The sequence below is a fragment of the Cataglyphis hispanica genome, chromosome 5 (assembly GCF_021464435.1).
Source record: "Cataglyphis hispanica isolate Lineage 1 chromosome 5, ULB_Chis1_1.0, whole genome shotgun sequence".
Taxonomy (NCBI): domain Eukaryota; kingdom Metazoa; phylum Arthropoda; class Insecta; order Hymenoptera; family Formicidae; genus Cataglyphis; species Cataglyphis hispanica.
In genome coordinates, this window is record NC_065958.1 from 6,465,458 (window position 1) to 6,491,856 (window position 26,399).

Genomic DNA, 26,399 nt, shown 5'->3' on the forward strand with positions numbered 1-26,399 from the left:
CTCGCTTTATAGAAATTTATCATTTGAAAAATGCATACATCGATCTTTAACAGAATTTAAAAATTTTATATATTTACGCTGCTTACATATTCCGTTCAAAGCTCAAATAATTTAACATTGATACATACTTTTTACGGAACATCCTGTAGGTATCCGAATTCGAGCGGTGCCGTTACGACGTCATAAATTTGTTACGCCAGCCATTAATGCCAGCTCGTGAATCACAAACGCGGCACCTTCGTCGGACCCTATCGATGTTTTCGCGAATTTCCATGCCGAGATTGCGCCCTCGGTGATTTCGCGACCGTTCAAGCTTTTCAGAGGCGAGCTTATGGTCACTAATGGAGTTCGCTAAAATGCGATTCGCAATATCCATTCTGGCGGTCGAATAAGATTTATATGGTCGTTAACAAGAGAATCGGATAATGCGATATCAATGCCATGTCATGAATTTATTCATACTTGTTTGATTATTATTGATCGCATCTTAGATCTATATTTTATAGGAGTCGTGTGTTCTTCGAGTTAACCGAATCTCGTGCAGCTGCGGAATCTCTCCAGTACAAGCAAATACAGAGAGAGAGAGAGAGAGAGAGAGAGAGAGAGAGAGGGAGAGAGGGAGGGGGAGAAAGGGAGGAAGGGAGAGAGGGTGGGAGAGGGCACGTTTAGATCAATTACAGGCATGCTCAAACTAAATTCCAATATGAGAAGACATTGGGATTCCGGGAATTACGAACGATTGTTTTCGATAACAATCTGCGATCTGATGATTCTGCTTGTGACATTTCAATTCCCCGATATAAACTCAAAAATATCGGCATGCTAATAAAAAATCAACTTTTCCTGAGCTTATTTAGATGAAAATAGATGTAATGAAAAAAGAAATTAAAATATCCATAGGCATATCTCACATCTAAAATTAAAACATATTATAGATAGTGTGATCATGGAGTAGCTTTTTCATAATGAATGTACAACCGAACCGATATCGTTTCTCACTTTTATCGATATATTTTTTTCATTGTTTCTATTGCAAATTAACATCAGAGACGCTGATATTGATTTATACGATTGGCTGATGAATAAAAAAATTTTATCTACCAATGTCGCACGCGTAATATTCGAAATAATATGGAATGCCGTAGCTTACAAGATAACACTAAATCCTAAAGGCTGAAGGTTAATAAAAACATAAACATATGTATGTTTGTTGATCGGAAGAGAGACGAGAGGGATAGGCTCAGTTAATTTATTGTTAGAGACAGTTTTGATTGTTCTCACGGAAAAAGAGATAGACTCGCCCCGATACCTACTTGACTACAGACTTAGAATCATGATTGCTCCGCTGACACAAAAATCCACGATATCTATGTGCGTTGGAGAGGAGTTTAAGTTATAGATAGTACACTTTTGCGATTCGACCCGCGCTAAGATTCTACAATATCCTCGAACTTCGTAAAAGCGAGCCATGACATAATAATCGGAATTATAATCTCAAGAAGCTTAAACGTAATGAATGTTTTTCCTTTGATCTCCTGCTTCTATAAAATCGCTTAAACACACATCTTATAGTAAACATCTTTCTTTCGTTTTTGTCGCGGCATGAACGGTTGCACAGCAATCAGAAAAGAATTATAAAGATGAAATACATCGCGACGCTAGCAAAGCGAGACGAAAAAAAGAACGTTATATTCAATCATCATACCAATTTCATAAAAAATTCTGCAATGTTCAATCATTCAGTCGAAGTCGCGTTACTGCCCAGCGGCAAGAGCGAATTCTTTCGTTTCGGAGAAAACCACCCACCGTCGACACAAAAAGGCCCGATCGATTTAATTTCAAATCCCGGCGCTCTTCTCTGATCGCGTCTTCCGCACGATAATCCTTTAATTCAATTACAGAAGGTCGGTCGAAATTCTGTCTTTAAATTGAAATCGATCCATGGGTCGGCTTCGCTTTGCATCCCGCGGGAGAAGTGCTGAAAGAGATAAGCACAAAGGGAGCTCGTTCTTGAACAGAAGCAGCCGGCATGTAGCCTTCCCACATTACTTCGCTGTTAACTCAGGCAAGATCCTACGGTAGCGCTTCTCATGTCAGCGGTACGAAAAAATGTGCCGGCGAAATCTTGATTGCGATTGATTTTCCAAACGCGCCTATTTTTCTTTCTTCATTATTGCCTAATGATTAATGTATGCACAGAATCTCTCTATTCCTTAAATATTTGTTCTTTTTAATATCAATTTTATTTTTAATATTATTTAGAATAATAATTAGAATAATCAAATTACAAATCATTTTTTAATCTTAAAAGAGAGAATAACGATTAAAAATCTGAGTTAACTTTAATAAGTGGATGTTTTATCTCTCAGCAAAAATTTGAGAAAGATTTAATTAGCGAGATATTCACAATATTGAAAATTTTGCCTTAGTCTACTAATTTTCCTTTTAAAAAAAATTGATATCAAAATTATAATTAAAAGAAAAGATTATGAATCTCAATTATTGAAAAAGAAGAGCAAATGCTGTTCACTTTTCTATGATAAGAAAATATCTGATTACAATATGAGATTAAATGATGTGGACCATAACTTGAAGCTAATCAGAAATCAATATGTGCCTGTTTCGTGCGTACGTATGCAAATTTAACGATCTGCATTCCAATCGCAACAACATAAGAATGCTGATAACGCGGAAGTGTCCTGTTTCCTAGAAAAAATAGATAACGGATGTACATGCAAAGATTACGTACGAATGTTTGCTCGGAATTCGTTAGGAAAATCGTACGTGTTATCACCGGTAAATGAGGATTATTGATCAAGACGTAATGTAATGGCAGATTGTATGCAGAAAAATTTACATAATGTTTGTAAAGAAAAAGTTGATTGCTCTAGAATATTAGATTTCGTGATATTTTCGCCGTTACATTATCCAAATATATTTTTTTAATTGAAATCTAATCTTTTTTTTGAGATTACAAAAATTATACGATTTTTTCTTTCTCAAACATTTAAGGAATGATAAACGTGTCTATCTCATATAATTTATTATTATCTTCTGCCCTTGCTATCATTTTTTTATTTGTGCTCACTGTATTCATTTGAATGTATTTGTGAGAAAATTAATGCGAGTCGCCACTCATTAAACAAAAATTACATAAAAACTTGTCATGTATGTAAAACAACTTCTCTATGTAAAGATAATGAGATGAGATCAATGGGCGGAATTATTATATATGAGCTTTATATCCTTGTCATTTTTTGGACCAAATAAGCTACCTTGGAAGATCTCCAAAAGTGGTCTTTAACGAGTTATTGTTCTTGGCTCTGTAACAAGGTAGGAGATATCCGTCTAAAAAGTTTTATTACAAGAGTAATGTAGACACGCGCGCATCTTATTTTCACATATTCATATATTAAAGCCGTTACATTTCCTATATATGTCAAAATGTATGACTTTCATACTTTTGGAAAAAAATTTAATAATTAGATCTATCGAATTATATGTATATTACAGAATATTCCCAAAAGATAAATTTATACTTCTAATATAACTAAAGTGCTTAATTTATTATATTTTTTTCTAATATCTAATATGATATAGATATTTGTATAATATAAAAGAAATTAATATATTTAAAAATTAAATATATATATATAATACATTTAGAGATCTTGGGTGTAAGAATTTGGAATGGTCACGAAACACGATGAAAAAACCTTGTAAATAAAATTGCGGAATCGAGCGTGTTTATTAAGCGCTTCTTGATGCAAATGGCGCTAGGAAGTGCATTTCGCGTAGGCGGTAATCATTAGCCAGTTTATCGAGAGTGTGGCGCGAAATCAATGGCACACAATGAGGCCGCCCCCAACCCTCCGGGACCATAGCCCGGCTGTCCACACGTTGTAGGTGTGAGCGCGAACACGTGTTCTGAATGCGTCGTTTGGCTCGGATAATCGTTCGATCGGAAAACAGACGTTCCGATAATCGACATTCCGGCGTAGCGCGCGCGTTTCGCGCGAATCTACAAGCGCACCCGTCGGAACGATATTGTCGCTGTTGACTCGGATATTTATGGCTAACAAAATGACGCGAGTCCGGGCCGACATGGAAAATAAATTATAATGATGTAAGTAGAGCGCGTAATTAAAACCGCGCGCGACGCCGATTTTTCTAAAAGCGATTCACGTAACGTTTAAGATTTTAAAATAAACACCGCTTCTACAGCTTCTAATTTTTTTAATTGTATAATTTTCTTATACACGCTATTATAAAAGTTATACAAAGGTACGTCAAGCATCGCACATTTTTCGCACATGTTGCGGTAACGGCTGCATTTCGTAATTTTTTTTTTTTTCACAGCTTGTATAAAGATCCATGCAAGTATTATTGACATTTTGCATAGTTTGGCCGATAAATTTAAAATAGATTTAATGAGTTTAGTTTAATAAACATATATATCTCTAATATAAAAAATATATAATCTTTCGGCATCATATTTATTTGTAAAGCTATTATTAAATTACAATATTGTATGACAATTCTCCGTCATTAAATATGTAACGACAGAAATGGATGTCGGTGAAAATTTCTTTCTCATGACGCATTTTATGTACCGTAGTACGCTTTGCAAAATGTAAAATTATATTTCCATTCTTCATAAAAAAATATGCCCTCTGGAAACATCATGTATAAAACGCGCACGAAAAATGTAAAAATGCACAATAAATGTATGTACTTTTGTACCTTCGACTTTTGCCAGCAATTTCGTGTACATGTTATGCGAATTATACATTGCCGAGATTGTCGTAAAAATCAGACGAGTCAAACGTCATGAAGAAATACAGTTTCGCGCTACAACACGCCGAATAGCGAGTTTAAAAAAGAAAATATGTAAAATATCAGTACGCTTGCATACGCCACGGCAGTTTGTCAATTGCGATTTGCGTCGCTGCAGCAACAAAAGCTCAAATGCCAAGCCCGATACGAGTGATGTGGACAAAATACTGAAGAATAACACAAACGAAAATTCCAAATATACACACGACAGTCAACTGAGAGAGAGAGAGAGAGAGAGAGAGAAGCGTAAAAATGTCGTTCGTTGCCAGTCGATTTACAACGACAGATAAAGATCCGATGTTGTCTCTCGCTCAACTCGTACTCTTTTCAAAAAATCACATTGCCTTCCTGTCTTTATAGGATTTGTATCTAGATGACGGTATACTTTGGCATTGCGTCGAGGGGCCTAACTTTAATTTAATTATACAATTGGCCTCCGCGAGAAGGGAACGAAGAGATAGAATGATTTCAAAGATAAAGTTCGCCAAAGAAAAGAAAACACTGCCGTGAAAAGCTAGCTAAGTTTTCTATTGGCTGGTGGTTTTTTGATAATTCTTCGCGTTCACTCTGAGGCCGTTCCGCGATGTGTGTTTTGATAACTCTTATTATTCAAACCGCGCAATAGTGTGCTTGTGTTTACGATGCGTTTGCACGGCAAATAAAACACGAGCCCCGACCACGCGAAGAGCCTTCTTCTCTCTCTTATATCTCTTTTGAAATCAAGCTCCTTTCCGGCACTTTTATCGACATCTGAATTATTCGTTGCTATATCATAAAGAAAAATAAAGTTAATTGCAAAAGGAAAATTGGAGAAAAAGGAATCTAAGAGACTACATCAAAATTAACATCTTAAATAATGATGAAGAAAATTCTTGCTTTAATAAAAAAAAAATGTTCATTGTCGCAGAGAATACAAATGGAAGAATGAAAATATATAGTTTAATAATAAAAATAATATAAATAAAAAATTTGTAAATGAGATCTAAATAGATTTATTTTTCTTTGAAGAAAATGTTAGCCTCATAAGTTTGTTCAGAAAGAATGTAACTTAATTTATACAATAGTTATATAAAAAAATTGTACAAAATAATCATTATTAATTTTTATATAAACCGTTTTTACTTATGCGTTATTTCTATATAATGCTTACAATATTTGATAAAAATTAAATATTTTATTTTTTATATTAAATGTCTCAATGACCGAGGCGGAAACCATATTTTTCGGAAACCGTTCGTGTGCATCATACCGTCTTATTATGCTAATTAGCTCGTAGACCGTGCTTTTAATTCGTTTAAAAGCCTCTGGCGAAAATTAAAAACTTGCGAGAAACGCGAAAAGCGCGCGAGTAAATTCCGGCAAGGCCCGGGAAAGGAGAGAAAGGATGGGAAAGAAGGAGTAGCGCCCGGGAAGGTAAATAGCGGGGTTGAAAGAGAGCGGAAAATGCGAAAAAATAAACGCGAGGGGCGTAGAATGACCTCCATCTGGTTCGACCGGCCTCTGACTGGTATGCGGACTACCCCGAATACCGAATGACAGGACTCGCAATCTCCTGCGTGGCGGATGCACGCTACATCACCGTGTCACATAGCAATCACGGGCAGTCGGATTATGTGGCATTTATCGTCGCACACGCGCAGACGCACGCGGGCATAAATCCGCTGATTCGGTGGTATAGAAGCCCGAGAATGTGTGTGAGAGGAATCACGGTGCACAGTGATGCGAATTTGTTGCGATGAGACAAGGATGAAACAGGAATGGCTGAGAGCGCCAGTATGGCGGATCAGAGGGAAAGAATAAAAAATTCGATCACAATTTTATCCTTTTTATAACGGACGTTACGATTCATGGACGCTGGAATTAAAGAGGCGCGCTTTTATGCGACAACGTTGAAGACTTTGGTCTCAGTCGCGCGGAGACGCGCCAGCCAATTAGCGACGAATTAATCACGCTATTGTTACGAGAAAATCTAGCCGCTCAGCGATTTCTTCGATTATTATCAACTCGCTCGTTCAGAGGCTATGATCATAATCGGATCAATTGTATGTTCCGCAAAAATTTTATTTTTCTCTTGTTCAAGCGTCAAGATAAATTTTCATCCTTTATCTGATAAATTGGCGACTTTCGCCCTTTTTCTTTGCATTGTGCTATTTTTTTTATTTATTACGCTATTAATTTGTTTGAATTGAAATAATTCGATAAAAGAAATATTATATTTTATAGATTACATGGACAGCTGCATAAATGAATGACGTTAATAAAAATTTAGAATATATCAAAGGTACAATAGATACAAATCTACTATCATATTTTGCTTATGATTTTAATTAAAAAAACTAGTTAATATATTTTATTCCGAGAGGATTCGCGAGTTGTATTTCATAAACTGTGCAAATGAAAATATGATGAGTCATCTTTGACACGCGGTAAAGATTTTCTTGATTTCTTACTTATCACGCGGATCAAATAAACGTGAAGGAGAAATATTTTATTCCGAAAGAGTTCGTTGAATCTTTTCTACTAATGGAAATCAAGAATTTTCGTTACACTATACAATCTTTCTTCTATTCAACTTGGAATCTGTTATTAAATTAAACGAACAAATGAAATAATGAAGTATAATATAATTCATTAATAATATTAAGTCTACTAGATGGAAAAGTAAAACTGTCGACTCAGAAAGCGCGTCTTCTGTCTCTTAGTCTTTTAAATAGTTACATCGAACTGTCTTGCGAAACTTTTTGGTGCTTTACGATGAAAATCTACATGCAAATGACGACTACATCAATATATTTTAGCGCGTTGTTGGCATTTTCTGTTCTTTAATTTCTTCGCTGACTTATTAACGGCGGGCTATATAAATCACGTCGTATCGTCGTAAATCAAACGTCACGCGTCAGAAGAAGCGACGGACCAATTTTTTTAACCGACGTGCGCGATTTTTTCCACGCATAATACCCCGTCGGCCTACGTGCCTACGCAGAAGAAGAACATGAATGTTTCATTGCATTTCGCGCGGCAAAATTTCGCACAATGCATTGCAAATTTATCTCATTTTCTATGCATTACTTTTTCTAAGCGTCGCCGCGAGTCGAATGGTCGGACGGTATTTCCCGAATAATAGACAGGCTGGGGTTTATTTTTCGTTTCGCGAGCGGTGCCCCGACGCACAGCAACGCAAGAAAACACGAAGGAAACGCGAATACTGCTGCGAATTTAATTACTTTCGATCGCGAAGGCGAGGCCTTCTCCCTTACGGAAGTCTAACGTAAACCGGAAAATGCATCGGAACGCGTGCGAGAAGCAAGCAACTGTACAGTGTATGAACTTTCTCCATCTCGCTCCGAAATTCGATGATACAAAAGGACGGTTCTTTACGAATCGTTTGAAAGGAAACGGACTGTACCGTGTCGCGAAAGTCTTTTTGACAAAGTCGGGTCGAGGAATTTGGTGCAGTCAAGACTCTAATGTTCTATTCTCTGACGTTTCTCGCCCCACTACACTTTTTCTACACGCGAGAGAATTATGATCTCCGTGAAATAAAGTTGCGCTGTCCGAACCGGAGTTTGTTAATATGATTTATCACAGAAGTTTCGCCATTTTTTTTTTTTTGGTAGATTAAGACTGAGAGAGATGCAAAAATTTCCTTTAAACCATTATGTGATTTTTCATGTTTATCTTTTTTATTTTTAATGTTTCATTAGCGATGTCAAAAAAGAAGAAAAGGCATGTGATGTAAGAAAAAAATAATCTACCAAAAAAATATCTTTTTCTCATGAAAAAAAAAAAAAATCACATCTGTCTCACATGTGACCTGTAAAAACTTTTCAGAGATTAAAGTAATTTTAAAGAGTCAATTTTTCAATTATTCGCTAAATACACTTTATATAATTAAATAAAAATCCAAAATACAAGTGTGTAACTCGGTTGTAACCAGGTGAGTGATTGCGCGTGTAAAGCAACTAGCGAGGTCGAGAGCCACCATGTGTTAACACGAAGGAGACGTTGCACAGAAAATCCACCTTCCTTCCTTCGGTTTCTAGGACGCTCGAGACTCGATCTTCAGAAAAGTTTTCGCATTAATAATTCTGAGGCGCATACGGAATTATAAATCGGCCGGTACGCCGCGCCCTAATGGGACTGTTTGAAATTCCCTCGGTTCGAGAATCCGGAGAATACAGTCGCGCGAGGGTGTACAGGTCGACGTACAAAGTAATACAAAGAAAGAAAGAAGAAGTTCTTTCCCGCGACACGACAAGAGTCTTGCGATCATTTTTTTGTTTTGTTTTTTAACGTCTTGGAAATTCCGCGAACGCGGCGGAAGTAATTTAAAGTTCTGATGAAGAATAACGTCCTTAATCGCGAATTTACATGCTCGAGACATCTTTACACCGTGCATGCGCTAGCTCGGAGTATCGCGTGCTGAAATGGACAAGGAAATAAGTGATAACTCGTAATCTTCAGTGTAATTGTATCCGCGCTCCACGCGTTTTTCCCGCGGCTATTTTCTCATATCTGTCTGTTTATTATTACATTGTTACATCGTTGTGTCATATTTTATTATTATTATATGAAGCAGAACAATACAATTCTTTTTTTAACGATACTGCAAACAAAATTTTACAATAAAATACAGACACATTTACTAGTGCTTTTATTCCATGGCAAACAATGTCGTAACAATAAAAACGCATGCGTGTATCTTGGCAGCATTAAATCAATTGACCGTTCGTACGGCAAACATCGATTTCCGCGCATTGTATGCAGTGTAAATGTCAACATAGTGAGTTCAGCGGCTAAATAGATTTATGCATTCCATATATTCTCTTGCTTGCTCGAAAACCGCAGCGCGACGAATAACAAAAGCTAAAACGAATACCATCTTTCTAGTACATTGAGTAGAAATGAATGGATAGAGATAGACAATAGATTCGTATATGTACATCAAAAAAAGCCCTTTATAAATAAGATTATTTTCTTCTTGACCTAACTTGTACAATATGTCATTTTATAATTAATTTTATCTCTCTTGATTTTTGGAATTTTTTAATTTTAAGATATGTAAATATACTTTTTGAAATATAAAAAAAAAATTACTCCTAGATATTTGATATTTTAACTGAGCAAGGAACGTGTATGTATTTTCAATTTTCCAATTTTTTTAATTAATTTTCTCGAATCAAGCTTTAGAACAAAAAAAAATTGTTCTCCAATTTTTCGATCTATTTTTGCACGTCAAAATGTTCCGTACGTGCTTACACCATCGTTACTGTCACATTTTGCATATATATTATATATTCTAAATTCGTGTATTTTGATACACATATAATAAAAGCTGTAAAAGTGCAAAGCCACGGCGACACGATGTCGCAGTATGTACTTGGTTATGAACTCAAGAATAAGAAAAAGCGTATAATAGATTCATGACAAAAGTTAGTGTCGCTATTCCAACTTTATTACTTTCGTTCGTATCCGTGGGAATTGTAAAACGAAATCGATAAACGTTTAACAAGCCGATGTATCGTTCGTAGCAATACGTACATATTGTCACGAGAAGAATTGACCCTGTCGTTTCTATTCTGCTGCATTAGTGCTGTGTTCTTATGCGATCGACGAATTTCCATTCCGCGAGATGCTTGGAATTTCCGTGTTGGAAGGATTACAAGCCGCGCGCCCTTGTGTAACCAGAGACGATTTGCATCGAAAACAGCAAAGCTCGACCGAGCCGTAGAAGCAAGCCGTCTCGAAAAACACGTCGAAAAACGATCGCGTGAACACGCGAATGCGATTTCCTGAAATCGTCACAACACTCGACACGCGAAGCGTATGCAAGATGTGGCAACATTAACGATATTTCGAATATTAATATTATTTATCGTTTTGTTTTCTTTTTTTTTTGCTATTTAATGTGTCTGAGATACTTAATGTTTTTATAGCAAATATTATTAGGTACATGTAATTTTTATTATCCGCGATTAAGGTCTGGCATCCAAAAGAAGTTATTCCGAAATGTCGCAAATACTGCTCGCCGACAGAATCATAAAAGCGATATATGCGGCGAAGGACGCGGAGTTGCCATAATTTTCCGTCGTATTTCACGGCAGGATATTACCATTTGAAATTGCATTATATCTTTACGTGCAAGTGCGTTGTCAGAGATCAGATTCATCTCACTTGCCAGTGATTCTCACTGAGCTATTGTAACAGATAGCACGAAAGCAGTTCGAAACTTTGGTTGCAATTCATCGCGAATTGAACTTGCGAATGCATTTGGAATTGGATTACAAGGCTACGTTTTATGGGCACACGAACACTGTAACATACTTAAAAATTTGAAGACGATATCGTGCAACTTAAGAGTTGTGTCTCGAGTTTATTTGTTCACTCACGCGAAGATAAAAAGTTTTTATGTCAAAGTATCCCAAATAAAATTATCTAATCTATTCATGATTATTTTGAAAGTTTATGTGGCTTTTTTAGCCATCAGATCCATGTTTATATTGCCATTGCTGTACGCGAAAACGCATAAAATAACATGCTGAAAAATGGCATAATACGTGGCATAATAAATAACGAAATTACATATATGCAGTAACTAAAGAAAAAAAAAGGAAGTTACATCATCAATTAATTTTAAAAATGTAAAAACATGAAGAAATGATCTAAATTTTTAAGGCAATTTCTAGCTTTTATTAATGCTCATTATGCCTTTGATAAAAACGTCGAATTGTATATTGAATCTTTGACAGTTTTCTAAAGAACAAAAAAATAATTTGTCAGAGAAAAAATCAAACATAAAACAATTTTTTCATTAATATGTGTCATACGCAATAGAATGCAATAAAGCATTAACAAAGAGATACGTGAATAAACATTGAAAGCAAACAGCGTGTCGCTTTTAATCATGAAATCGCGTTCATATAGAGCGAAACACTAGAATATATCAAGTAGCTTTGTATTGCTGAGAGTCATCAGATATTTCGTTGCAATGGTATGTCACAGGACTGACGTTTACAAGGACGTTTTGCGATAAATCCCGCCCTTGAGCTTGACTCGTGGCCGGTATAACCGAGATACAATATTTTCGCTTTCGCGAGTCGCGACAAGCTTTCGTAACGAACGGGAATAATTCGATACATTCATGCAAACACGCACATATATAAACTGTCCGCAAATCGTTTAACTCAGCGATTCAATTAACATGGAGACTCCGTAGCTTCGTCAATATTTTCTATCTCCAATCGCGAGATCAAACGCGCCGCACAAACCATTTGCGGAAAGGAATATCAATCCCGCGTGATCTCTAATTCAAATCACGTGACATTAAAAGCATCTACTTCAATCTACAAAATAAACTCAACGATTTACATGCAATTAACTAGAAATCACAGCAAAACACACTTCCCTGACGCTGGTCAGTATATATATATAACTATAACCCATAATTAATGTCGGAAAAAAACAATATAATCATAAATTCGGCAACATATTTTGTAAATTATATTATAAAATAATTTTTCTCTTTTTTTAAAAATGCGTTTTAAAAACTTTTAAATTAATTACGTTATGGGTTTATTATTATTTTAACAAAGAGAAATGTGAAAAACTAGATATTTTCTGCATGTATTTTGCATGTTTTTTAGAGAGATAAGAAAAATCCTTTCGCGATGAATTTTATTATATTTCTTTCATATTTTTCTTGATAAACTTAGGATTTGAAATTTTTTCAACGTGCATTTCTCATCACTAAACTGTATTTCATTTCGCGTATATCTTGCAGTATCGTATTTTTCATACATTTCTCTTTCAAGAATAAGTCGGCGAGAGAACAAGGATGACAAGTGAGCAAGAAATGATACCGAGTTAGAATGTACTTTAACTATTTCAGTCTACGCGCCCAGAGCAACGCTGCCAAACGAGTCCGTGTTCTTTCTCAACTCGATATTCTGAGTAAGAGCAGCCCCACGGCAATAAATTTTTACGAGTGAGAAATCTTAACGAATTCAGGACAAACGAGGATTGAAAATAAAAGATGCGGTTGTTCTGCAGAAACTCTCTTGCCAGAGAAGAATGTAGCAATTACTTAAGTGCTCGCACTTGTTTGCGAACGGAAAATCTAGTTTATGGGATTTGTATGCCAACAGGTGCCTAGCAAAGAGCAGAACCACGTTAGACTTCTCTCTACGTAAAAGTCATTCCGCCTTACGTCGGACTTTTAAATTGTTCAGTTTCAATTGTACAGATTTTCCGTCCACTCTATGAGAATTGCAATTTCTTCAAATTTCGTCACTATCAAATAAACTAGTGTCAAGGAAAGAAAGTAAATTCGCCAAGCGTACATGTAAATCCTCTACTATCTCGATTAAAATCTACGAACGTACGAGATTATATTTGTATTATTCTCTAAAAGTAAAATCTTTCTAAAATGTTTTCCTTGAGCAAATGTATAACTTTGCGTTTGAATTTTCCACAGTGCAATAAAAAAGACACGAATCTCAATTATATATTATGACGCCTATCTCGCTTTTCTCGCTCGTTGACAAAATCCGCAAAATAATTCGCTCCTTCCTCGTATATAAGACCTATTAAAGGGTAGATTTCGTTGGTTATTTCATCAAACACTACCGTATTGCTCGTGCCAGCGACGCAAGTAGACGAGTATCCTCGTTTCCACGGAGCTGCTATTTCCGTTTAGTACTGTCAGAAAGTGTCCATTATATCAAGAACGACGTCACTGGCTCGGGTAGAAGGCTCATTCGGCTTTATGCTTGACTTTTAAATCACCGGCGTTGGCGTTGAGGCGACTTTTCGAGCGACTAAAAACTCCGGATTTTTAGATTTTTCTTTGAACAAGCAATAAAAGTTTATCTTTCATTCGCGTTATTAAAACTTTCGTTGAGACGCATAGTAAAACGGGAAAAAATGACATTGCCGCTTGCTTAACGCCGTTTATAAAAGCATGGCATATATATAATATGATAGTATAATGAAAAAAATGAGATACAGTAAAAATGCAGCACGTATTGTAATAGAATGATATAAATAATATGTGATATCGCGTTAGTTTTTTTCACGTCGGCTGATAAACATGGATTTTTTATCTTTCCGCTCTTGAAATATTTTACCTTAAGCAGGACGTTTCTCCAGTTGTGACGGAAGAGTGTCCATTTCATCAGCAGCGACTTCATCGCCTCATGTAAAACTCATTTCGCTTTATATCTCACATTTAAATTCCAGATACTTCCTCGACGCTTGCTTCCCCTTGCGTATTCTCGTTTCCTAGATTTTTAGATACACTCATGAGCATCCGAGAGACTCTCGGATTTAACCTCGAAAATTCATATCCCCAACGCTTTCCCTGCTACGTATGCAGAAACATCACCCGTAACGCAAAATTACGCAATAAAACGCGAGAAATACAAAGATAACGACGTGTAAAGTAATTCAATTCCTTCGGAGAAATAACGACGTCGTAAAGATGAAGTACTATAGAAATGAGTAAATTGCTTTTAGACAAATATTTTAACGCGTTTTCGAAAAATTTTAATGATGCGATGCATACATTTTATATACTTTTCTTATCACATTTATAATTTCATAACTGAAAAGTTTGGTTTGCTCTGCGCCTTAACTCTCTCTCTGATTACCTTATACAAGCAATGTGAAGAATGTTGAATTATTAATCAAAATTATATTATGCATAATTCAAGTTAAAATTGGATTATGTAATAAGAATCTCTCATCCTGTTCATTGTAAATCGTAGCAGATAAGGCGCAGTTAATATGAAAAAATTCATATTGTCCTTCCCGCGTTAACGTTCTCTCACATCCTACTCCGATGTAATATTTTTATTTTATATAGAGAACATTTTCATTCGGCTCGTTAATCTTAACTTTTCCCATTTGTCGTATTTGATCCTGGAGTTCGCGCATCTGGGATAACATCCAATATCGTGCGAACGTTCTCACGGGAAACTTGAACAGAGAGATAGTTGAGAAACTACGGACTATCCTTTTCTTCCATGTTTTCCCATTAAACTCGGTTAACATTACGCGCGGCTGTTTCGCAACTTATTAGAATTCCATTCCTATATCCTCGAAGTCTCTCAGTCTCATCTTTACGTCGTCGTTTCTCCGGCCCTATCTCCGATAGATCCTTCTTTCAGAAAAGGGTCGAAGATTTCGATTAAATATAGACGTTTCACTCTGGAAGAATGGGGTTCGCATCATGATCCATTAATGGCATAATACGTGAATGGAAAAAGAATTTTACCTTTCTCGCAATGGGGGAATCACTAGACATATGCCTAAATATTTGCATAATAAAGCAATTTTAAAAACATGTCCGCGCAAAACGGTATAACAAATAAAAACTTTCTTTAATCTCCCCTTATGTCATTGTTCTGAGTTTTACGTTTCACTATTTTGTGAGATGTTGTTATGTACATGTTAATATCTACGCGCGCGCACACACAAACATATCCACCGTCTTTCTCTTTCTAATATAAATCTTTTAATATAAATATATATCTCGCTTTTCTATCTTTCGCCTTTAATAAATTAAGACATTGCCATTATTCGATTTTCAAAATTCGAGCCCCATCTCGTTGAGCGCAGCCTTTTATCTGTCTTCAGCTCCCTGCAATCTGGAACGACCAACGTTTCACAAGCACGCGCCGCGCGTGGTCGAAGTTTAATCAAACTTCTAAAAGACTTCCGGCGCCGGTCGAAACGCGGTCCCGCATTGCGATTCGTGGATTCAAGACGAACTTCCGGTTCTACATCGCGTTCTATCTTACTCTCACCCTCTCTCTTCCGTTGCCACCTTCCGCCTTATTCTTTCTGTCGCCTGTTTACTCAGCATCCCGCTCTCCGTATTCTCTTAGAGTTACATTCTCAGTTTCCTCACCAGTCGAGCCGATAGTGCGAGAGTTGCGAGACTCGACGGGATGAGGATCGCCTTTCGGGAAATTGAATCCCGTTTCGAATCCGCCGGGGGTCTTTCTAGCAACACAGCTGACACGTCGCGCGTCGAGTCGTACTTGGGTTTCCTCTTTCGCGCCGCCGCATCGGAATGTTTATGTGTTCGACTACGAAGCGATGCGCACCTAACTTGAATCCATGATAGGTCGCTGGCTAACGATAGAATCTCGTCATCTCCCGAAATATTTGTAAAGAAAGCGTCAACGCGAGTGGCGCGTACAATGATTTTTGTATTCATAACAATGGTTTTTTTCCATCTTGCAAGAAAATATAAATTAAAAAGCAAAGATTTGTGAAATTTTTTCAATAAAAGTTTTGTAAATATTTACAGCTTCTCTTCGAAACTTTTAAACTTATGTGCATGAATTTCTAGGCAAAATAAAAGTATAACATAAATAAGATTATTTATTCTTTATGAATGTAGTATGCAAATTTTTGTAAAACTGATTATATTTGATCTTTTAATTTATTTTCTAATTCAAATAAATTATCAAAATGATAAGTCATTATAAACTAAATGCAATTTGTAGTTGGACCAATATATCTTTTATTTGACGCCGCTGTTATTATAATTTGATATTTTGTTTCTACATGATTATAATTAACTGCCTTTCTCTTTTGCGTTTATAAATTTCTGTCGCAAAGATAATAAAAGCAATTTAACTTCGAGAGATGATTTTAGTCGCCTTTGCTAATTTAGATTAAAAATGGCACAAATCGATCTTTTCTTTCAAACTAAAACAAGATAGGAGGAGATACTTAGGGATGAAGCTAAGCGTATCTACAAAAAGACTTCTACAATATCTTAAAATGTGATTAATATTGTGACAAATGTATTTTCATGTGAGATTACACTCGACTGAATCCGAGATAAATATCGAATTCAATCGTCGCCCGGAATAAATAACTTAATAATTTTCGCACGCGAGAGAAGATTCCAACAAGCGGCAAACAAAAGCGATAAATAGATAAATAGATAGATAGATATATAATAGATAAAAAAAGAGAAAGAGAGAGAGAGAGAGAATCTCGGAAGCAAGTCCCGCGTCGGAATTTGTTTGGCAGTTTCGTGACTCGAAGCGTAAAATCAAAGTTTCCGGAAATTCATTCGTGCTGACAAACGCATGTGACCGTCGCGTATGCAACTATGCACAACAAACGTATGCATATGTGCGCGTACATACACTTCGTAGAAACATTTAATCGCGATAATCGCTGCCCCCACATGTTTCTCCGCGTCCATCAAAAGTTCTCAAGCGGTAACTCGCTTAAAACAGTTGCAGGGACACGGGAGGTACGTTAAAACCTGCGGCGCAGAGAATCGCGACCCTAAATCCCAAACTCCGTCCTTTCGCAGTCCTTACGGACCACAGTATGGGTCAATTTTGACCTATATCTCGAGATCGGGCTAATGTTCGTTAACAAGAGGCAGATCACGTACAAACGATATCTTGCTTTATAAAATGCGTCTAATCCGTGTAATGCTAATAATAAATACGGAGTGCATATTGAATATTCTGTAAATGTCAATCAAAATATGAAACGAAACGCGAGGTGCTTGAGAAGATTACGAGATTGATAGGATTAGTCTAGATAAGAGAATGATTGAATTACTTCAACACATATAAGTATCATGTAGAATTCTAATGCATACGAATTACTCTAACGTGGTTTTGAATTTTGAATCATTTAATCCTTTATGTGAGCAAACTCCGCAGATTTCTCCACACGATAAACTGTTATATAATTCTGTTTTACAACAGTGTTAAGGGAATTACTAACTTTCATAAAACTTATAAAGCCTTACCATAATAAAATATTTTTTAATATTTTTAGATAACTGTCAGCTAAAATTGCAGTGTACAAAAAAAAGTGTGCTACGCTACACATCTTTTTTAATATGATGTCCTTATGTACATATAACGATATGAAACGCAGAGCACTGAGAATTAATATTACCATGCAGTGTTACTTGAGACACAGGAATGCATGAGGGCCGGTAAAAGAAAAGGTATAAGGCATATTCCGTTCTCTAAAACTAGTTTCATTAAGAGATGCCACTTTAATAACTTGGAAAAATTTGCCTGTTAAATTGTTAGAAATGCAATTTTTTCTAAAGAAAATAATATAATTCATTTAATTTTGTCTAAGTTCAAACCACTAGAGTTAACGCACTTTGTGTTTGTATATATTGAGATAGATGTTATTTCTAAATGGCCTGACAACATCAGATAGTGTTGAAAACTGGGATATTGTCGCCGACAAATCGATAATGTAGTATTCCAATTGGCAATGGGCCGTCAACTACTGCATTAATATCCGGGAATCAACTCCTTTCCTCTCCCGTCTCATATCGAAAAATTTACAATTTCGAGGATTTTCCTCATAATACAAAATATTTTTCAAAACTTTAGTTTTTTAAAATAATTTGTCTTTAAAGGAAAGAATAAATAATATTTTATCGCACAAAACTACACAAATAAACAAATAAGCAAATTTTTTCAACAACAAAAATTAACACTTTTATCGAATTTTATAATATCTGTAGAAAAAAAGGATTAATATGTTATTAAGTATATAACATCAACGTATGTGTCTAAATATACTATGAATAAATTCCAGCAATGTCGGAAGCCGAAATATCACGCTAACAAATCGAGTATCACGTAGCATGCCAATTTCTATAGATTGATTTGTACAATTTCGATTCTATCTTTCGAAAATGTGAATTTGACGTGTTGCAACGGTTTAAGCGTCCGAGCGCAAAAATAACTAATTGAGGACACACGATGATGAAAACGTAGCGGTGGATGAATGTTTCCTGAGAACACAGAAAGAGCGACAAGCCGCAAAGTGCTCTTTTCTGGATGAAAAGGGAAGGGTTGTCAGAGAAAAATACAAAAACACGTTCGCGCGCGAGGAAAAATGTTTGCGTAGTCAACGAAATGTGCTTTCGCGATCGCCCCGCGAACTTTTCCCCCGCTCGGTTAAAAGCTCGGACGCGTTGCATCTGGACAAAGTTTCTCAATGCTACGTTTAAAACGCGATTTGACGCGAAGCCGCTTCGCGTCGCAAAGGTATGTTTGTCAAGAACTTCAAAGCGCACAATTACGAGACTTCTGAGAGGAGAACTTCCGTGCGGATGTTCAAATATTTCTTTGTCAACCATTGGCATTTCTACGGCGGTGCTGTAAGTGGAATATTATGTACCACTACGAGACATAACTCCAAGATATGAATAAAATTGAATAAGTTATGGAATGCGAATTATTATTACTACAATAAGTATTGTTTTTCTCGATAACCGCACTCCTAATTGATGGTTCAAAAAAACTGAAACTTAAAGTATGTATTTCAAAAAGTCTTTTTTTATAGCGTAAAGTCTTTATCAATTAAAATTATGTCAAAAAATATATATATGATAACGATATGATAACTATATACACATTAAATATGCGAGCATAATATTTTTATGAAAGTAAAGATGAAAAAGTCTGCCGGTTTAATTTTCGATGCACTTTATTAAAAGTGACTGCGTAAAGATGGCGCAGTTGGATATGATATTATTCAAGCAGACAGCTCGGTTAGGCGTAGTTAGGCCGAGTTTATTAGAATATGGATATGACGTCAGGGAGCTGCTGAGATAATCGCAAAAGCGACTTGACAGCCAACATCAAACGTTCAGCCAAATTTATGAGATTAACTGCGAAGCGATCTTACGCAAGTCCTTGCCTTTGCATATAACAATTCATCAAATACATTTAATATTATATAACACGAACAATACTTCTAACAAATCTATGATCATCATCACTTTTTCAATTTTTTCATATATATCGACAATATTATATATCTCGTAGAAAAATTAGAATTTAATCTGTCTAGGCAAATGGATGATGCACATAAATTCTTAATCTCGTGTTACAATGGAAAAACTTGCAAACTTGAGGTAAAAACCGCCTCGACAATTCTCTCCTAATGGCGATTTATCAGCATGCGTCAGTTTCGCGGCGCGCGTGTAGAGAATTAAAAAGATAATCCCGTCAGCTGTGAGTAAACCCGGCGGTGTAACTAAAAGCGTTACAAAAGCCGCCCGCGTGATGGAAAAAAAAAGCGCGAGTATGTCGTACACTTCTCCAGCGGTGGGAAAAGCGACGAGAGAGAAAGAGAGAGGGAGAAGAAGGGAAAGGGAGACAAAAGGATGAAAGGATGACCGATAGAGAACTCGCGGGGATGATGTCGAGGGTGGCAGAGGGTGCAGGAGTTCGCGTTTATCGGTCAACGAACTGGGCCGCGTCCACGGTGTCAGCGTTATTCAAAATGCAATTTGCATCGGTGGCGCTTGCCTGCGGAAATCACAAATGCACTCTGATTAGAGCAAGTTTTCCACCGTTCATTGCCGGAGGATAGAAACGAGCTGAGCGAGAGAAAGAGAGAGAGAGAGAGAGAGAGAGAGAGAGAGAGATAGTTTTGAAACAGCGCAGAAGGTACGGAAAGAAAGGTAGAAAAAAAGGAATAACAGACAGATAGAGAAATAGAGAAAAAGAAAAAGATTTGCCTCGACTAATTGCATGAGATACGCGATTGTTTCATGCATATTCAGCGACTTCTTGAAGTGGGAATGGCTGATCGCCATTCCTTCGGAAGAAGATCTTTCTCTTTCCCTCCCTCTCTTGAAAAAACCAAGTACGAATCTCTCGAGGAGCCCTCCCTTTCGAGAAAGAAATCCGATAGTTAAATACAATCGTTCTAAGCCGCGAAGTGCACCACTCGATGGCAATTAAACGCAAAGATCTTCTCTGTTCTGCTATTTTTTCCTTAGTTACCATTGTAAGACGATACTGGCCGACGGTTATATTATAATGAATCCGTTATACACAATATATTTGTAATACACGATAATCTCTCTCTGTCTTTCTCTCTCTCTCTCTCTCTCTCTCTCTCTCTCTCTCCACAAAATAATAAATAATAAACAATAGAGGGAACTTTGCGGATCGTAATTCGGCGGCAAAATCAGGAATGGCAGTCCGCGCCGCGATCGATAATCGGTGATATTAACGCGATTGGCCAGTTCACCGACTTTTTGTCCGCATGTATGCGCATAACCCGTATGCAACCATGTGTACCGTGGCTAATTGATAAACACAGCCGTTCGGCGAATAGCCGCGTTATAACCGCGTCGGCGCTTTGTCGAAAATCAACGGCGATTCGACGGCTAATTAATACTGTTTTTGATATGCGCGCCGCGCCTGCTCGTCAATCAGAAAACCATCGATGTCGCGCGCCACCCTCCCGGAAATCTCTCGCAATTCGCAAATCCCTCTCTCTACTGCCCACCTCCCTCAAACGTGTCACGAATGTTGATGGATATTTTTTTTCGGCAATGATGAATATTAAACGTTACATTATCGGCTCTTTATTAAATCCCGCGCAAAAAAATATCGCTTTATTTTATACATTACACATTCTTTGCGTTATTCTTTGCGCGCATAAATAAATCTACATTATAAAAATCATATTAAATATTTTTTGTACATATATATATATATATATATATATATATATATATATCTTTTATGAAAAATTTATCCAATAAAAAATATATAAATAAAATTATCTAATTTATGATTGTTCTAAATAAAAATTTCCTTTGAATGATTATAAAGATTTATGAAGATTTTAATTTAATTTTTTCTTCGCTTTATAAATCCGATATTAATTTAGAAAACAAATAGTAATTCAGTATCCTCGTATTAAATAACTGTAATGTTTAACTTTAATTAGCTAATGAGAGACATATATTTTATTAATTGTCTATTAATTATATCGTCATATCTAATATCAAAGAACATATAAAAAATCATTTATCTTTTATTAAAAATTATTCTGAGAGAAACCATTACTTTATTCTTTGTGACGCATCGGGCGCAAATTGCGTCAATACAATATGTTGTATATGAATAAAAAAAAGAGATGAAAATCCATCGGTTTCCATTATCGATCATTACATCAATCATTGATTGTAAAAGATCAATAATAAAATTACCAGCTATAGATAACATACTGCGCGTGGCGGAAGGAACATATTGATAAGCGACGAAAGATTCCGGCATACGTGATATGATTTCCTATAGTAGAACACAAATCGCGCGTATGTAAATATTATTATGCGAATATTTTATCGAAACTTCACACACATGTATGTACGTACGCACAATCGGTTTTACATCCGCGCATTTTGCGAAAAGTAACCGCACAAATTGCTCTTTTATGTGTTCTCGTATAAATTACTATTTTTTTTTTTTATTCGCGACACACATTTCACATCGCGCATACAGCCTGATATTTTGCAAGAGAGACACGTATGTACGCGATCCGATTGTAATGGATCGTGAGCGTAATTTTTCGAGAGACAGACAGACAAATGCACTTTCAGTTTTTTCAAAAAAAGGAAAAATTCATCGTCTACGCGCTTCAGAAATATTTTCCGCGAGCCGCGAAATATGCGGCACACGCGCTATCGGGAAGACTTTTGTATCGGTGGCTACCTGCCTTGCTTGGCTCCTATATCGAATACCGTGGAATTGATAACGGCAGAAATTGGGTCACCCACATATTTTTTTTCAGAGGAGGATTTTTTTCAGAGGAACATTTCACTCAACGGCTTCAATCCTTTCATTCCGCTTGCGCGCGCTGATTGCGAAAGCGAAGCCGAAGCCGATCGCATGTCGTGGACATTTTATGCGTGACGTTTTTCGAGTTTGTTCTTCCACGGCGTATTTTGCGTGGATCAAAACAAACGGCATTTCAGAGAGAAAGCCATTATATGCGGCGGCTATTGAATAATTTCGCGCTTCTAAAAGAGAGAAAAGCATTTGGACGATTTGAGGCGCGCTCGCACGGAAAACGCGATTCGACGTGGTGGCCGAGAGAATTAAGATCGATCCCAACACACTTACACGATTCTTATCGCTCGCATCTCGCGAGATGCATATCACATAATTTGGCGGACCGAACTCGATCTCGCAACGGCATTGCAACGTTTCGCGCGGTTTTACGACTCACGTTTCGCACGCGTTTCCTCGCTGTACCTTCAATTTTTCCAATCATATTCGATCTGTTTTTATTTCCCATATAATGTTTTTTCTACTATGTTGTGTTTATATCAATATGTCACGTATATTTCGCGTGTATTCGTTTTTTGAATTCGCTCAGATATAGCAGCTCGTAAAATAACATGAGTTGTCGAGTTTATAATGATAGTATATTTTTACAAAAATATGTCTCGAGGGCAAACAAAATAATACATTTTTTTTATTACAAAACAAAGTTAAAAATTGAAATAGCAATAATTTAAAAAAAAAGTTAAAAGAGAAAAACAATACATTGATGATTTTGCATGTACTGCCAACAGCATTTAATTTACCAATATCAATTGCAATATCAATTTTGATATTATTTTATATTTGATTCGTCTGTTCTTCATATATTTTAGAAACTCATTATTATATAAAAAAAGGAAGAAATATATAATTATTTTTTAACATGCATATAAAAAATACTTTGAAAAAGATAGAAAATATAATACAAAAATCTGAAATTTAATATCTTAAAATATGAATAAAGGCTGAAAAAAAGAGAGAGAAAAAGAGAGAAAGAGAAAAACTGCTTATACATTTAAGATAATTTTAAATAATTTTTAAGAATTTTAGTTTCAACTTTCATTCAAGATTCATCGTATTTAATATATATTAAAAATTAAAATAAAAAAGAATAAAATAATTTTTGGTAAAAAAAATATTATATATACATTGTATATATACATTGTATATATACAATGTATATATTTTATATATATTTTATATATACATTGTATATCTGTAAAATTTACTGGGAACATTTAATATAATTCTGATGTAGGGAAGAAGTGGCTATCTTTCTTCAATTTTCATCAGAAATTCTATCAGCGCCTGGTCTTTCGCGGAACACCGTATGATGATTGATAGCTAAGAAACTGGGTTAACGATGACTTTTTTCTCACATTTTGTTTCTACTATCGCCTTTGCGCGTGCAATGCACCGTGAGATGGACACTCGGATGAACGTTACATCTTGTTTCGCAAACGAAGAACTGAAATGCTTTGAGACGTGTGCCGGAAGATGAATAAACGTCTATCCGCGAAGAATGAGAAGCATTAGAAACGAAAACGTGTCTTCTTCAAGAACACGTAAAAGGATGGACTCAAATATTCTCTTTCTCTCTGGATATTTCGCAATTCGACATCGAAATGAGATGCGAGCGCGAAATATTCAGAAATTGAATCATCTTTTATAAGCGCAAATGCATTCTTCTCATGATAAATCGTGTAACCAAGATAAATTATTTCGATTATAATTATGCGACTATAGATCTTCAGAAGAAACAAACGTAAGAATTATGAAATTTTTAAATAATATGAATATTCAAGATATGAGAATGAATTATTTAAAAATCAACACTAATAATATTCGAAAGAATAAAAATCTTAAACTAACTAAAATAAAAATCCAAAAAAATAACATAGATATTTAAATATCTATAATCATTGTGACAATATAATCCTATTTCTCGTCTTGCTGTTTATTTCTTTATACAATATATTTTGCATAGAGATAGAAAGAAAGACAGATTAAATAGCTTAATTTTTTCAAATTCAAAGCTTCAATGATTCAAATATAATTATTATTATATCAAATAATTATTATTTTGTGTAACAAAAAAAAATAATATTTGCGGCAGCGATAGTAGATTCACGAAAGTGTTGCGTATAAAAACTTTTTAATATTCCAAGTGCTTTCTCGATCTCGACAACATTGTCAGTCCATCGAATCAGGAACCCGTATATATAGAACCGACGCGTTCGCTCGAACGACTTCTCAAAAAGGCGGCGTGTTCTTGATGCACTTCTTAAAAGCACGTGTGCGCAGTGTCGGCGATGGTAAGCGTCGCAACGTCCACGGCAACCACTCAGTCTGATTGAGAAAACGTTGATACGTTTAAGCGAGTAAGAAAATCAATCCACTTTCGTCGCGAGCGTTCTGCTCGAAAAATTTATTTTGTCACCCGCGAATTCAGTGCACGCCTCGCTTACTCTTCGCCAAGGAGAAAGAGAGATATCGTGGCTCAACAAGTCCCGCGGCTACCAACAAACCATCGCATGAAAACGTAAGCACGGCGAATGGGGAACAAAGGATCATGTATAAGGATCACGTTTGCGTCATTTATCCACTCCGAGATTATGATACAGCCAAAGTTTAGATTTCATAAAATTAAGTTTGATTTTTCAATTTAAACTTTGTCATGTTAAAATATGTTAGATAAGCTCTCCTCTTTCTCTCTCTTTCGTATCACATTATATGTAAATTTATTATTGATCTTTCAATTGCGTAAACAAAAAAACAAGAGTTAAATTTTAATTGCAAATTTACTAATAATAAGATGTATAGTCGCAATATCAATAATGCATTTTATAAGGCATATGTATTATTTAATAGCAATTTATAGTACAATGCTCTGATTATGCAGTAAATCCAATAGCAACAATGAGATCTATTTTATCAATTGTCTACTGATTTATCTTTTTTTCTCACGCATAATTAAAATTGTCTTCTAAGAAAAAATTCTAAATCTTTGTTATCTGATAAAATATATTCAACTGCAAACTTGTTGTACACACGATTTATCACGCATTAAATATTAGAAGCGTGGCGTCTCACGATAGTTGCACAATATAGTTTGCGCGCGTTCTCCAAGCAGAAAGTACATGTAAAAAAGTTACTCACCCCCTATCAGCATCTGCAACAACAGCAATAAAAATCGGCGCGTCGTCCTCGTCATAGCTCCTCGACTCTACATCAAATGATCCCGTCTCTCGAAGCGAAGATCCGCGTCCGTAGATGTCACTCTCGATAAATTCGAGACGATGGTCCCGCGTCTTTCACGTGATCTCTTCCACTCCTTTGCGAATATTTCGCGGAAACGTTCGTGCGAAAAGCGAAAATCAATTCTACGCGTCGATTGCAACGGAAATTTCACAAGGATGAGCAACAGACAGACAGATGAATAAACGAGAGAGGTAGAAACTGCGCGGGCGAAGTCTCGCCGTCGACTGGCGTCGACTGGCGCGCTTTCACGACCCCTCCGACACCGGCCGGCACCCTCTGCTCCCTTTCCTCTCTCCGCCGTATTATATACGCGCACTCCCGCGGTCATCCTCTGTCGCATGCTAATTCGCATTTTATTGGGAATCGCAACCGTGTGCACCAAATGCGAACAAATCTTCCAAAAATTTCGGCTCAATTTTCCGTGTTCAGTGTGAACGTTCTTTCTTCGATCGAGATATATTAAATTGAAACCTGAAATCAATATTAAATAAATTTCTATAGAGGAGAGAATGTTAAATTTATCAAATAAAATATAAAGATTATATGTAATGATCATTTTCTCGCTATTGGCATATTACATTATCCTGCCAAATTGATATCAATGTACGAATGCGGACATTGTTTCCTCGTTACAAGATTTTTCGCTTTATTAAAAAA

General features: G+C 36.1%; 1 protein-coding gene across 5 annotated transcripts in view; it reads right to left on the reverse strand.

The window, feature by feature from the left end:
- The window catches only part of LOC126849980 (hemicentin-1-like), a 144,291-nt gene that overhangs the window by 117,199 nt on the left and 693 nt on the right, over positions 1-26,399 (reverse strand). For all 5 annotated transcript variants that reach the window (XM_050592490.1, XM_050592491.1, XM_050592489.1 and 2 more), the window contains exon 2: positions 25,641-26,213. In XM_050592490.1, the coding sequence (XP_050448447.1) occupies positions 25,641-25,695 (55 nt within the window). In that variant the 5' untranslated portion in view covers positions 25,696-26,213. The remainder of the gene's footprint in view (positions 1-25,640; positions 26,214-26,399) is intronic.